Raw genomic sequence first — 14,903 nt, 5'->3', positions numbered from 1 at the left:
AAGGTTAATACCGTCAAACTGAGTAAAGTTGACACAGGTGCTCATGGATACAAAAGAAGAAAGAATACAACCTCGAATTTGGCATCTCGATCGTTCTCGTCAGCATCTCAAGCACTACAGTTCCTTCCAAAGGGAAAATTTTAATTTAACAAGAAAAAGGAAATGTAACTTATCTTCCTGTTGTGTCTTTTCTACAGCTCTATCTGAAGTTACAACAAGAAATTTACTCAGCAGTCAGCACAAAAGCAATGAACCAAGATCTACAACATGGAAGGATTGTCTGCTCGCAGAGGACTATAAGTGGATCTGAAACAAAAGGAATGATGATTCATCTTAGACTTTCCAGTATGATAACAGCATCACTTCACGAACTTCATTAGAACATACAAGTATAGGACAATGTACTGTAGCGGTCAAAGTGATCAGTTGTGCATTAAGGACCAAAAGTAGTCCCTTCTGTAGGTGAAAGGATATATAACAATAGGACACAAAAAAGTTTGCCATCATCAGGGTATCTTTAAAATGCTAAGAAACCAGAGGAAGCAATGGGTGGAATTCAATCATCAGCTTCCTGAAATGATCAGTTTTCAGTCTTCTTTGTAGTGAAAGAAAAAAGGAAATTGACCCGAAGAACATTCCGTATCAGAAACTTCTTTCATATGCCTGGCCAATATTAAGCCCGAAGGTTGAAAAGTCAAGATCGAACACTTGTCCAATCAGATAAGACAAGAATTTGCCAGAAACCCGCGAATCTCGAAATGTGAAAGACTCGGGTTCACAGAATGCAATGAAACAAAGGCAACATCTTATGACTGCCATGTGTCAGGATACACTGGAAAAAGACTTAAATGCTTTTACATTCACCAGTTTTTTTCTGCTGGACAATACGCTTATGTAACAATGTTAATAAAAAGGTGCATCCATGATAAGTGGAGAACTCACCTTCCGTATAATAATTCAGACTTTGTACTCGTGGACACGCATCCATTTGGTAGATGACCACTTATTACCCTTAATCACAGGGCAACCACCTGAAAGCAAAGGGACAAGAGCTTCTCTCATTCAGCATTCAACGGTGCCAGGTTTGGAAAATATAACTTTGGGAAATCTCCATGCATTCCAGCTTTTAGATTTTAAATAGAGGCATGCAAAAGTACAGGAGAAGAGCCTTCTTCTAATGCCAGCATTATCTTCATGGGTGATGAAATCATTCTTACAACCTGATCAGCAAGAGTTACAACTGACCGTGCAAACTAGATTCATCCAATGTGGCATCAGGTCTCATGCTCCAGAAGAGCAAGGCATCCCCCATCTTTGGTTTAACGGATAAACCCTTCTTCCCACAATCAGATAGCTCATTCCACCAAGGAACAGAACTAAAATTCCCTTTGGCAGCAGGAAAGACTGTCTCACCTCCTTCCTCAACATCTGAACTGTACCATAGAGCAAACAGAAAAGTAAAGGATCATGAAATATTGACCTAGACAGCCAGGAAGATCTCGGGATCACAATACAGTAGATGCAAACAATCTACTTACAGGTACATAAGAAGTGTGGCCATGCGCTGACCACCATTCTTGGTATTATATTCATCAAGGAAGTAATCGAAGTGTGGCTCATACTTCTGACCAACTTCATAGTGCAGAACTTGAAGTCCTTCTCCATTCTCTGGATTTTGGAATTGTCTAATCATTAAAGCTTAAATCTAGATATAGTCCAAAAGATATTTAAGGAGGCATAGAGTGACAAAAAGGAATGTTATAGTAACATCTAGTCATCTACTTCATAACAAATATCAACAAATCTCCTTGGTAACTGTAAAACAAACATGTTTGTAGGTTCAAACTGTTTAGTCTCAAAATTTCTCCACATGTATCTCTATGTACACAAACAACAGCTACTCATAATATTTCACAGGTGCAAACTCCTCTAAAACTCTAAAACAATGCTCTAACAAGGCTGAGAAATAACTCTAAATTTAATCTAAACTCTCGTGCAAAACTCACATGTTCTACAAGAGTTCTATATACACAAACATACAAGTGCTACCTTAATTCTTCTTCATTTTTTTTTCTTTTTCTTTTTTTTGTTTTGTAAGAAACACCCAATGTTGGTAATCGTCAGGAGCTAGTATGATCCTTCAATTAGATAGACATATTCCCCCCCCCCACATCTGTAATTCTTGGGAAAGTTGCCAAGGGGCTTTATTTTTGGCCTGTACCTAAATTCAGGAGCTTACTGTACTAAATTACTCCTGCTATTCCACAAAAGCATATCTTTATAAAGCTAGAACAAGGAGCAAGGAAGAAGCGGCAACAGAACACGTAAAAAATAACACTCTGAAACTTGGTAAGGGCAGCCGAGAAAAATATTGAAAATGGATATCCACCAGTGCAAAACCTTAATTCAGCTCAGCCTCTTACCTACAGGTATGAAGGTGTAATCTGCAATTCTTTTCTCGATGTCTCTAATTATTTTATCGCGTCCTCTCGCCAGAAATGTTCCGGAACTCGTACGTACCCTATATGAGGAAGTACAAGCTTCTTATGATTAAGTATAGCTAATAATTCAAACTCGCGGCACTTGGAGATTCAAATTTCGTTCATTCGCCATTGAAAATGGAAAATTTCGGGTGCATACCTGCTATCTCTACTCTTGCCAGTTTCACTATCTACCACAGTTGACTTCTCCATATGAGGCGTTGCAAGTTCAATGAGGTATTCACATTCTTCCTTAGACTGCAAACAGGCAAAGGGTGTAGAGTCATGATGTGCGAATGGACTTCACAGTCATAGACCTCAATAAAAATGAAAATTTACTGCCAATTAAAACACATGAAGGCAGTTTGCGGTGGAAAAAGTAGCTTAAGGTATTTTAATTGATCATCAAGCACACCAAAACCCGGAGCACAAAATGGGGAAAGCACTGAATCATGGGTCGAATGACCCATGATCAAGAACTCTTAAGTTCTGTCTAAAATATTTGTCCTTAGTGTCTTTTTCCCTGGGAAAGTAGCGTCCTTTTAGTATTCCACTGAACTAGTGAAAGAGAAATTTTTAAGAATCGCATAGCATTCCGTCACGATGCATCCGCGATTGCTCACAGCGATCAAGAGATTCAAGAAACCAAATAAACGATTATGCCAATGCACATTTCACCTAAACGGCATGCTACAAAAAAAAGAAACTTTCAGCCGAAAAATTAATTCTACCAGAGTTACTATACATCTAGACTTCATTAAGCCATCGAAACTCTCATGCTGATGCAACCAAATCGCAATCCAGACCCCTCAAGAAGAAGAAAAAAGAGACATTTCCAGCAGCGACTAGATAAACAAAGACTCACCAAAAAGTTGTGATATACAAAAGCTCGAGGCTCCCACGATATGACCTCCACCCACTGCTCCCCTCGCCCTTCGTCCTCCTTACTCCTGCAACGCCACGGAAACCAATCCGACTCCACTCAATTCACATTCCGCCGCACACCACACCACACCACAACGCAATCGAAAATCTAAACAACAATCCCACCTGTCGACGGTGTTCCTCACGATCGAGGCCAGATCGTTCGCTTTCGGCCTGCCGCCGAGGGAGGAGGAGGAGGAGCCGGGCATCGAGAGGATCCCGAGGGCGAGGAGGATCAGCACGACGAAGGAGAACATGACGAGCAGCGTGAGGATCAGGGTCGAGGACGACGCCGACGCCGACGACTTGCGAGCCGGGAATCGCGAGGTCCTCTGTTTCGCCATTGCAGTCAATTCGCGAGAATGCCAAGCTCGATTCCGGTAGGGGGAGAGAGAGAGAGAGAGAGATGGAGCGAGATCTGGGAATCGAAGACTTGAATGCGCGGCTTTTTATCCGAAATTTTTTATTGCAGCGATGTGCAGAGAGGTGGTGGCACCGGGCATGGCAAAGGCAGCGACTCGTTGATGTTTTGAAGCTTCTACGCGGACAAAGGTTCGTTTTTTAATGTTTCCATGTCGGTAACTACTGTTCATGGAAGAGATGGTCGTGCTGGACTCCATTTTATATTTAGAAGAATCATCAAGATGTGATTGATAACATTTGGATAGGTATAACATGTTTGGTAATCCCGTGAATAACTGGAGTTATTTTGTCTTTTTATCCCGAATTAAAGTTATGATCGATTCGCATAACATTATCGTGTTATGTGAAATTCGTGATTTTCTAGATTTGCGTAGAACGGCTTTTCCTTTGCAAGCGTAAACCGTCGAATCTCATGTATAGAGATCCCATTCCTCCAAATTGGATCCAATGATGGTCCCATTCATAGGGAGGGGCCTTTTCCTGATAAGCTCGTAGCAAAGAGGGTTTGGGTACTTGATTGCTAGCACATCATCCCCAATCTACTTCTACGCCTGCCTAACTCAAAAACGGAAAAAGGACAAGGTAAGAAAAAGTCAACAATAATAATTGAACTGTGTGTCGTACTTATAACAGAGGAAGACGCTTCCCCCAGGAATGTTCAAGAGAGATTTGATTATTTACCATTCATGCAAAAATTCAAACCAAAGAAAGTTCACATGATCTAGCATTGGATTTCCTCTCCCATCTAACTGCTGGAATTCTTATCCATCCTGGTACTCTTCCCCAGTGAGCTTCATGCAATCACAAGTCTCATCAAGCAGAACAGTTACAGAGAGGAATGTTTATTCGCTATGATGATATGAACAACCGAAAGCTCAAAAACATGAAACATAGTCCCCTGCTTGTTGCTCATCTGAGAATGGAGGATAACTACGCCGACTTCTTTGAGGATAGGAACCGTACTTAAGTCTTGAAGTGCCCAACCAAACGCCAAGCGCGCACAGTACACGTTTCATTTCTGTAGAACTTTTAACAAGCCCCGGATCTTTCAGTTTCCCCCCAGTAAAGTCTACGGCCTAGCAGAGTTCTCAAAGCCAACAATTAAATCTTTTTTCTCCGGAAAGTCATTAATAATAGGACATCTGCTCGGTGCTCATTGCTAAACCTTTTGTTAACATGCCACAAGTTAATAAGGAAATCAGAAGACATTGGTGATGCAACCACAGCCCGGAGAGCAAAGAGACTTGCAGTTGCAGACGGATCTCGGAAAACTGATAGAGCTGGTTGCTTTACATCAGCCATCAGAACTTAAAAAAAGACCACAACGCAGAAAATGGGTTTACATATACCGATCATTTTGCCCCGATCAGCTCTCGACTATCATTCAATTTGTTGTAGCAGTCAAAAGCACTTCTCTTTTTCCCAACATCACCACCTCATCTCCTGGGACCGAAAGGCTCGTAATGACATCCATGTGTCTCAAGTTAGAGAAAAGTAACGATTGTACATTTTCAGACTTTGTTACAGTCTAAAAGGGGCCAATGAGAGATAGTGAGGAGATGAAACGGACCAAGACAAAAAGACTGCTTACCGCTGTGCAAAGGCCATTCAGATAGATATGCCGCAGAAAGCATGAGGAATTTGACAGGATTTGAAGAATGAACAGTAAATTACCATTTCACAGCACTGTCATTTGCTCAGATCAATTAGTAACAAGTACACAAGAAGTCTTGTGAATCAAACCATGGTTTCAATTGATTAAGCACACAAGAAGCTAAGATGAAAAGCAGAGCTGAACATTGTAATTACTTGAATTAAATTCATCATATCTGCTTCAGCACTCTGAGATAAACTGTATTAACTGCTCTACATTGTTTTTTTATTTTGGCCAAGACAAGCTACGTTGGGTGACTTCATTGGCCTTAATAGATCTTTGCCAAAGCAAGGAATAGGTACAGTGAAGTAAGATGATGCATCGGCATTGGGTAGTATTTGACAGTAACTTGAAAGTCAACATCAATAATGGAACAATATTGAGGTTAAGCATGGATAGCAATGCAGGAAAATACATGATCATTCAATATATTATATGGGATTGGAAAATGTAACAACAACAGCAGCTGGCCTTAGCCAATAAGTAGGCTCAGGGACAAGGATCCTCTTTACATGTTACGCATCAACAGAAAAAAACAGGTGAAAGGAATAAGAAAAATAGAAAGCATGATTTGAAGATTCCAATTAACATGTCGTCAAGCACCTAAGCCCTCGACAGGTACTCAGAACCACATTCAACACTCCCGCTAACTTATATAGAATCAGTTCCCAATATCCCATTACTTCGCAACAGTCCCTTCTCCACAAATCAACCGTACATCCTAGAACAAGTCAAGCACGAGATGCAACAGAATACAGGGCTTGTTTTTCTTCAGTTCTATGCGATCTTATTTCTCATAGCCAATCTATGAGATGGTCCAAAGACCTCCCGCAGAAATCAAACAATATACAATCTTGTATAGAGAAATGAGGGACAAACATTAGCCCAGGCTCCAAACTATTTTTGGCAATTCACTGGTTATAATGGTACAACAGTGCCCCAGGTAGCTCACTTTAGAATGGATTTCTATCACAAGTAGAACATATGAAATATTAGAAAGCATACATTTCACCCACCATGCTTCCCCACAGCAAGATAAGAATCTAAACCGATCCCAGGTAAAGCAAAAGTGGAAATCAGATAGCGAAACTCCACCGAATTAAAAAGCATACATTTCACCCACCAAGCCTCCTAACCATAAGATAAGAATCTAAACCGATCCCGGGTAAAGCAAAAGCGGAAATCAGATAGCGAAACTGCACTGAATCATAAACTTAATTCATGATTTCATTGAGCAAGTCTAGAACAACAGCAACGCAGGGTACTCCGTTCAACACATTCCACTTCTCTGAGACTATCATAATCCACATATAACACAATCAGCCAATCCACGCTATCAAACGTATACCAGAACAACAAAAACATCGAAGCCCTAACCCTTCACCCCAAAGAAGAACACTCGGGAACTCTCTTCAAGTCTGGGAAGTCACATGCAGAGCCTTGTTCTTAAACCGATACCTCGGAGCCCTAGGGATGACCTGGCTCGGCCCCATGTGGAGCTGCCCCGGGCTGTCCGTCATCGGGGGCCCGTCGTCGTAGACGTGGCCGACGACGCGGCCGCAGGGGTTGCAGATGATCTTGGTCCGCGTCCGCTGGATGCCCCAGTAGTTGAGGGTCTCGAAGAAGGGCCTGATCTTGTCCTCCTTCTCGAACCGGAACTTGGAGGCGTCGACGGAGGAGAAGGAGAGGGAGTCCTTGTTCCCGGCCTCGAAGTAGAAGTCCGGCGGGTAGAGGTGGCCGCTGCTAAGGTTGAGGTTGGCCCCGCACTCCTTGCAGGTGTAGATCGACGCCATTGAAGACGATGAAGATGAAGATGAAGATGAAGAACTGATCACGAAGAAGAAGAAGAAGAAGAAGAAGAAATGAAGAAACGCGTATGCGTTTGACTTCGGGGAAGAAGGAGATCGAATTGCCTTATTGTCTTCGGCGCGTAAAGTCGTTTGGGGCCGACCTGTTTATAACAGACGATTCTTATCGAAATCGTCCATCCATTAAACGACGCCGTCGCGACCATCTAGAAATTCGAATATTGTCGCACTGCGAAAAAAAATAATTAATTAATTTTCTCGTGAAAATACCCATTCGCTTTTTAATTGAAAACCGATTTCGCAAGCTCATCTTTATATTTATAATAAAATGTAAGCTTGTTGGACGTTCCGATCGCTGCTAAAATATTTGATTGTCCCGATTTATAATGCGAGTTGAACTATCCCGAACTCGAATTTTGAAATGAGAGCCGACGTGAGATCTCAAATTAGAGGCAGTACGATTAGCGGGCTCTCAATATCATGCGTGTGTTAATTCCGATGGTATATAAAATATTCACTTTGTTACAGTAGAAAATATATCTTTTCGGGTGATAATGAGCTCGACTTAGGTGAGTGTACCACAGATCAGGTAAGTCATGGGCAAAGGTGAGTCGAACATGTAATTCGTTTGCGTTCTGAAATTTGGAGATGAGGTCCTTACATGGACCGGCCCGACAAGCTTGGACAACAAACCCAGGTTCCCCAAATTCGAATGATAAAAGCTTGGGGACTCTGCTTTTGGTGGGAAAGGAAAGGAAGAACGGACATCGAGAGAGCAAACTTCGAATGAGAAAAGTGAGCAAAACGACCTTCACTTGAGGGACGGCTTATGATATGACGGATTCCCCAAACTCCAGATTGCATATACGAAGTATTACAAAAACAGACGGCTGGCTTGTCTATACGTCCAACGTGAGATTGTTGGCCTGTAGAATTGGATACGAATGATGTCAAAGAACAAGGAGACAGAATCTCTCCTGGTTTCACATTTGTGGTTGCTTCGAGTCTTTAGATCGCGAAACGATAGAAAAAACATTCATGCTAGTGCAGCATCGAATTCTCCAAGAGACTACGACAGTCCGACTAATATGACAATGGGGTTGAAACGCGACCCGACACCACGAGAGTTCCTAAAGAATGGCCGTGGCAACAAGTATGGAGAAAGTAATCATCCCCAATCGATGTCTGCTCTAGATTCGAACGACCATCATTTGCTCTAGATTCGAATGAGTGAAGCGTGGTCCAGTGAGATTTGTTCTGTTTCGCTTCTACCTCCAAGCTAAGCATGGGTAACTGAGTGATTCGGTCTCCAAGGAAGCATGCCTTCTCGCTTCATGACTAGGTTTTAACCGGGACCTGAACGAGCACGGTCTGCTTATTTCTTATCTAATTTCAGACACAATCATCATAAAGAAAGCCAGCTGAATCCTCATGTACCCCACCCACAATGATTGGTGAAGACCCGTTACTCAATTCTGGCCGGCTAAAAGAAAGTTCATTTACCTGAAGGAATCATTATTCTGTCAACCACTCCAATTTTCTCCTTTTCTGCTATGCCTACTTAATGCAAAGAACAAGAATTAAGGATTCCAGAACCATAAAATTGCCTGACCAATAGTGCAAACCTGATGGAGAAGGGGAAGCCAGGGAAACTGAAAGGCATGTTGCTCTAGTTTCTGCCTAAAACGGCGCCTGCAGTTACCTTCCAGAGCCCGCCGATCAGTCCCAAAAAGGGCACTCCCGGGAAAGTGCTCTCGGTTCCTGCTGTGTCGATAATCCTGAAGGATGCTAAAAGAAGACTGAAGAATGGAAGCTTTGACACCCGGGAACCTGGCTCCCCAATAGTTTCGTGCATAGGACAAGTGGAGAAGAAGAGGAAAAGAACAAGGCTAAGCAGGCGCAACAGGCAGGACTTGCCTCCGACAGAAGAAACCAGACTGGAAGAAAAACGTCCCAAAGACGTAAAGAAAAATAGTCATTCATCTCCAAAATTTCAGCTCTTCAAGAAGGCAAAACACGGGCAAATAACGCCTTTGGGTCTGGAGAAAGTGCCCTCCCTGGCAAATGTGAAGAAATTTGCAAGTGGACGCAGTGCACTGACCAACTTCAACTGGAGGGATCGCGGTGCAGCAGTGGTTCCAGATTGTTTGGTTGACGAAGAGATAGAAGGGGTGAAGAAGAAGATTATACCCCATTCTGCACCCATTGTGCTTGGCAGAAATGAAATGGTACTAGAGCCCCACAAAGAGAAACCTGTGGAAGCGAAGAACCATGGCTCCTCCACCACCACTTCGGCTGTAAATCTGTTAGATGATTCAGTGAATCTGGACTATATCACCATATGTATACTGATTAATCATTATATTTGTACAAGAATTTGCAAGAAAGTTCAATTAAGTGTCTAGTATGATCACCTTAACAGGTGCACATAACATGCTTTTTATTTAGTTATACGCATTAGCCCTGTCCAAACACATGCTTTTGACGAAGAATTTTGATGTCCTCAACTTCAGTTAGGCAAATAACGGATCAAATCTAATGATATTAAATAATAAGGGTAAGGTTGATGAGATTAATCACAGTGAGTCCAAAACGTAGTGGGTGAAGTAAAGCAAAATAGTTCGGCAGAAATTTTGTTGACCAAAGGATGAAGACCAAGAGGAAAGACTGGATCAAAAGTCAAAAGACCTCATAAATAAACGATAACGTAAAACAGAGGAACCAACACAAGTAATAGTTGAGCAAAATCCAAGGGTATATGCTGATGAGGACAACAGGGAGTTGGACATGACGGTGCTTGTGTCTATTTTTTGTTGGTCAAATCTAAAATTCCGAAGTTTGGATCGTGATACAGGTGCGCAGAGGAAATGCAAATGTCTGAAATGAGATTCTTTTGCCCATCCTTTACTATTTTGCTTAGTTTTTGACATGAAATTACAGATAGGAAGTTGTAAGTTCTGTAATCCTCAACAGCAAAGTCCATTAATGTGGAATAGCTTGATCTTGACCAATATGTAAAACCAGCAGACACTTTTGCCCATCTTTTACTATTTTGCCTAGTTTGGTAAGAAATTACCAAAGGAAGTTGAAGTTCTGTAATCCTCAAGAGCACAGTCAATTATTGTGCAATGGCTTGATCTTGACCCATGTGTAAAACCATCAGACAGCAAGAAGGATTAAATGTTTGCCAACTAAAGATGACAAAATAAAAGCCAAAGAAGAAGATATCGAACTAAACCTCTAATCAAGGAACCAAGTCATTTGTTAAAATGGGTCTCCACTGTATCACGCCTATGCATAGCAGCGACGGTGAAAGTGACAAGCCAATCCTTTTAACCATGTATGATTGAAACAAAGACACCATGTACTCTGCTCTGTCTTTGCTCATTGAACTCGAACATGAAAAATGGGTTGAAGTGATTGTCTCTTGATCTTAGAACATCGGTAAGCCTCATCTTTCCGTCTAATTACATTCAAGTCATAACTAATTCTTCATCTTCCATTCCCTCCAAACTCTTGAGAGTTTCAAAGATCTCCTGCGCATATGGGCGGCACTCGTCCTGAACTCCAAAAAGTGTGGTGAATAATGCTCTCGATCTCAACCGAACTACTACCAATTGGCTTCCTTATCTCCTTCTCTTTGAGCAGCTTCCTTGCTCTGGCAACCGTTGGCCCCCCGGTTTGCAAGGTTGCAACGTTTCAGCGTTGGCATGATATGTCGGGTGCGTCGGCAAATTTTTTTCAACTTAAGTATGGAAGGTTGCTGGTTCAAATCTCACAAATCATATGTAGATTGTTTTGGGTCGAAATTATCTTATATGTATGTTACATGTTTGTATTTAACCAGTTCGTGAGATTTTCTTTTTTTGTCGGAAAGAGCTTTTATTCGCAAACTACTGAAAATCAAAGGGGCCCATAAGTGGGCCTCATTACAAAGCAGAGCCTATAAGTCAGATCACGACAATCGCTGATAAGCGGCCTCCCTTCCCGCCGGACTTGATCTTGTTCTATCCAAACCACTTTCTTCATTGTTCTTCAGCACAGTCCGTGTTTCCTCTCCGGCAGATACTTCAGAGCTTCGTTTAGGGCTAGGGTTTCGGCGTGAAACGCAGAGGCAGCCTTCACCGTTTTCGCAAAACCGTCAACAATGCTTCCCGTGCAGTCGCGGCATATGGAAGCGATCGCTCCATCCGGAGCTCCTTCCTCGAACGACCCATCTTATGTTAACCCTCGGAGCTCCCGTTCTCGGTGGAGTCCCAGATCTGAGGTTGGTTTCAGCTACTCTGCTCCGTGGGTTTGCTGTTTGTGTTTCACTTACTGAAATTGGTTCGCTCGACCTTTACTTCCTCTAGAGTGCTTCTCGGGTCTGGAGATTGTCGTCTAAAGATGAAACCATAAGACTGGTTGCTACGTGCTCAAGCGACGGTGATGTTGCTACTGTCTCCGTGAGTTTTAGTAACCATGTGTCTATACTAGTTAAACCCACCCTTGTGATTTGCAGGTTCAGCGATGGGTCTAAGCAGATTTGTCTTGTCCAGGGACAGAGTATGTTCCGACGTTACCACTTCTTGTTTGCAGAGCGAGCAAATTGGTTCAGGTATACTCTTCCTTTTCCATAAATCGCATTCTGACATAGACTCCATAGGAATATTTTAATTTTTGAACTGGTCTGCATATCCCATATCTGCTTCCACAATTTACGAGGAGGGTGGAAAGAAGAGGAGGCTTGAAGACGCTGGTGCCTTTGACTCTGTTTCACACAATTTATTGTAACCACTTTTCACTGTAAATGCTCCCGACTTTGTGCCTTTTCAAACCAATTGATCATTTGTATAAGTCATCTATACAATGAATTCGATCACACGAACTAATGATCACCCACATCAAAGATCCCTGCTAAGTTATTTTGTGTCACTCCATCAAGAGATTTGGAAGTGCCGCTAAACCCTCGGAGCTGGATTGGACAGCGACTGCCTTACAATATTGACCTAATATTGACTTGGGAATATCTTAATACAAATACAAATACAAAGTTCACACAAGCATCACATGGCTGTTGATGCTTGTGAGTCCACTTGTTTCTCAACATTCGCAATAAGTCCTTAGACTTCACATTTACACTTTAGATTAAGCTCTATGTGTTTGTCCCATCTCCCAATAAGATTAATGGCTTCTTGCCATACAATTCCTTAGTAAATTCGTTATTTGGATCATCTATCCTTACCGTCAGCAATCAAGAATAATTAACTATTGAATCTTGGTAAATAATTACAAAAATCAAATTGTAGCCCACCATATACACGAACAAGAAGTATAGCATTGTTGCAATGTGTTAACTCAACGAGAGATGATAGCAATTAGGAACTGGGCTTAGCAAAAAGCAAATTAAAGAAAGAACTCGTTAATCACACGACGGGACGTGCTTAATTTGTCTCAAGAACTCGACAGAAAACAGTTGAAACGCATGTTGGATCACATTTCTGAAAGATCACCCACGATCGAATTCGACACGCCAACTGGGTCTGCGAGAGAGAGGGAGAGGGGTTGAAGCTGGGTGTGTTCAACGTCGTGTTTCAGATGAAGCGGTCAGCTCTTGTCGGGATGTCCATGGCAGGCGCAGTGAAAGCCGAGAGTGACTTGTTGAGAGCTCTTACGCGAGGATTTTCCTGAGCGAGACACGAAGCTGATCAAGGCAAAATCACAGTTAACAGAAAGTAGTCCCGCTCTTTGGCATCTCCTCCGCAATCACGTATTTCCAACATCTGTAGTTCAAACTGTAACGTTTTCCTAATGTGGGTTACATTAATTGAGATTGTTATTACCCGCTTACGGGTCTGGTCTAATAAGTTTGGATATAAGGTTTCTTAATTGGTCAGATATAGGCCCGGCTTGTGTGGGCCGAGTTCGGCCCGGCCCGTTATGAGAGGGCCTGGCTGGAAACTCTATAAATAGAGCTGCAGGTCCCTCCTCTGCACCTAACTCTCTCCAATCTCTCTCAAACGCTCTCAAACTCACCTAAAGCTCCCGTGAGTTGGCTGAGGTTGGCTGAGGCGGTCTCATAGCGCCGGGGCTTCGGGGGTGACAGGGGAGAAGACCTACGGCACCGGTTCATCGTCATTTCCGCATCCAGGCCGATGGAATCCAAAACAGGTGCACAAATTCTATCCATCCTTTTACCGTACCGTTAATATCTCGCTATGGTGATCCTAAGGCGCTCGGCCGAGCCATACGGGCCGGCCAACACAAACTGTTCCTGCATGCAAATCACGTACACACACTCCATGGTAAGTATCTCTCGTTTTTTGTTTTTCTCTTTTTTGGGCTGTTTTGTGGAGCAAAAACACTACGTAAATGTCCATAAAACATATTCGGAAATTCGGACATTTAGAGCCCGTTTGCAGTAGTTATATTATATCTTTTGTTTGCTTTTAAGATTTAGTGTAATCTTTTCTATTTTCTCCTCAAAATCTAGAACATTATTTATATTTCAAAAGGTAAAAAAGTTTCATGTGGATTAACATGTCAACATTTATATAATTAAAATTGTGAGTATTTTTTCTATTCTTTCCTCGTTATTTTTTATTTCAAAAAAAATTTATACAAAATGCTTATTGGATTGATGCATGCGCGGAACTTATCACTTAGCTAGTGAGCATTATAGCGCGTGTTGGCACTAATGTAATATTTAAGTTACGGGGAATTAGAAGTTGAAAAACTACTTAGATTAATATCTATGGACCTTATAGTTAGTGCAAAGCCCACATATAGTAATTTCACGCGGGTCCAACAACGCATTAAACGAAAGATGTCACGCCTTCCCCAATGACTAAGGCCCAAACATTAGGGCCCTCCTATTTTGGCAACATAATTATGCCTATTTGAGAATACATGAACCTTAGTCTATTAATTTTTGCGTTAATACCATAAAAAAATATGAAAACGATACGCTCGTGCAACGTTTACTCCGAACTGATTTTCGGGTCATAAAAAACTCAAAAAGGATATACATGTGCCACATTTATTTCAAACTAAATTTCGTTTCACAGAAAATCTTAAATAGGTACATCCATGCCGCATTTACTTCAAACCGGTACACCCGTGCCACGTTTACTCCAAACTTTGAGATCTTTTGTGACATGAAAATCAGTTTAGGGTAAATGTGATACGGATGTACTAGTTTGAGATGTTTTGAGACACAAAAAACTAATTTGAGGTTTTTTGTGACACATAAATTAGTTTGAGATAAATGTGACAACGAATGTACCACTTGAAGATTTTTTGTGATATTAACCTTTAGTTTTTTTCTTTTCCATTTTCTTGAAGTTAAGCAATGTTAAAAGTCACAAAAAAATTAAATAGTTAAATATATAAATAAAGAGAGAGGGACCAATTTGCCAAATCCTATATCCCACGAGAATTGGCTCAGTTGTCCTAATTTCTCATTGTATAAGACGTCGTCATGTTCCATATCTTCATCCTAAACTTCGATTTAGCTGCTTTGGAATAACATTAATTAAATTGAGTTAGCTCCCGAACGTCCCCATTTGGAGGCTCTACAATCATTTTATTTTATCTTATTTATTTTTTGACTATACTAAATTAGCCGTTTTGCTA

General features: G+C 41.6%; 2 protein-coding genes and 1 long non-coding RNA gene across 3 annotated transcripts; all 3 read right to left on the bottom strand.

Annotated features, from left to right (window-relative positions):
- Nucleotides 1–19: 19 nt before the first annotated feature.
- Nucleotides 20–4,017, bottom strand: LOC115683715 (probable prolyl 4-hydroxylase 10). Its single transcript, XM_030608305.2, has 8 exons — nt 3,531–4,017; nt 3,346–3,430; nt 2,641–2,738; nt 2,424–2,521; nt 1,539–1,668; nt 1,246–1,433; nt 943–1,031; nt 20–306 (listed from the first exon to the last, which is right to left on the bottom strand). The coding sequence occupies exons 1-7, from the start codon at nt 3,746–3,748 to the stop codon at nt 958–960; spliced, it is 891 nt and encodes a 296-aa protein (XP_030464165.1). The 5' UTR covers nt 3,749–4,017; the 3' UTR covers nt 20–306; nt 943–957.
- A 2,675-nt stretch (nt 4,018–6,692) lies between these two features.
- Nucleotides 6,693–7,381, bottom strand: LOC115683606 (uncharacterized). The gene has a single exon (XM_030608153.2). It carries the CDS (start codon nt 7,272–7,274, stop codon nt 6,894–6,896), a length of 381 nt encoding a protein of 126 aa, XP_030464013.1. The 5' UTR covers nt 7,275–7,381; the 3' UTR covers nt 6,693–6,893.
- Nucleotides 7,382–8,296: 915 nt separating this feature from the next.
- Nucleotides 8,297–9,603, bottom strand: LOC130140671 (uncharacterized). Its single transcript, XR_008818644.1, has 2 exons — nt 8,915–9,603; nt 8,297–8,792 (listed from the first exon to the last, which is right to left on the bottom strand). It is a non-coding gene; the product is annotated as an uncharacterized LOC130140671 (long non-coding RNA).
- Nucleotides 9,604–14,903: the final 5,300 nt, after the last annotated feature.

The sequence above is a fragment of the Syzygium oleosum genome, unplaced genomic scaffold (assembly GCF_021117445.2).
Source record: "Syzygium oleosum isolate NSW1041296 unplaced genomic scaffold, Sole_v2.1 Sole_v2.20, whole genome shotgun sequence".
Lineage (NCBI taxonomy): Eukaryota > Viridiplantae > Streptophyta > Magnoliopsida > Myrtales > Myrtaceae > Syzygium > Syzygium oleosum.
This window is presented reverse-complemented; position numbering and strand designations above follow the sequence as displayed.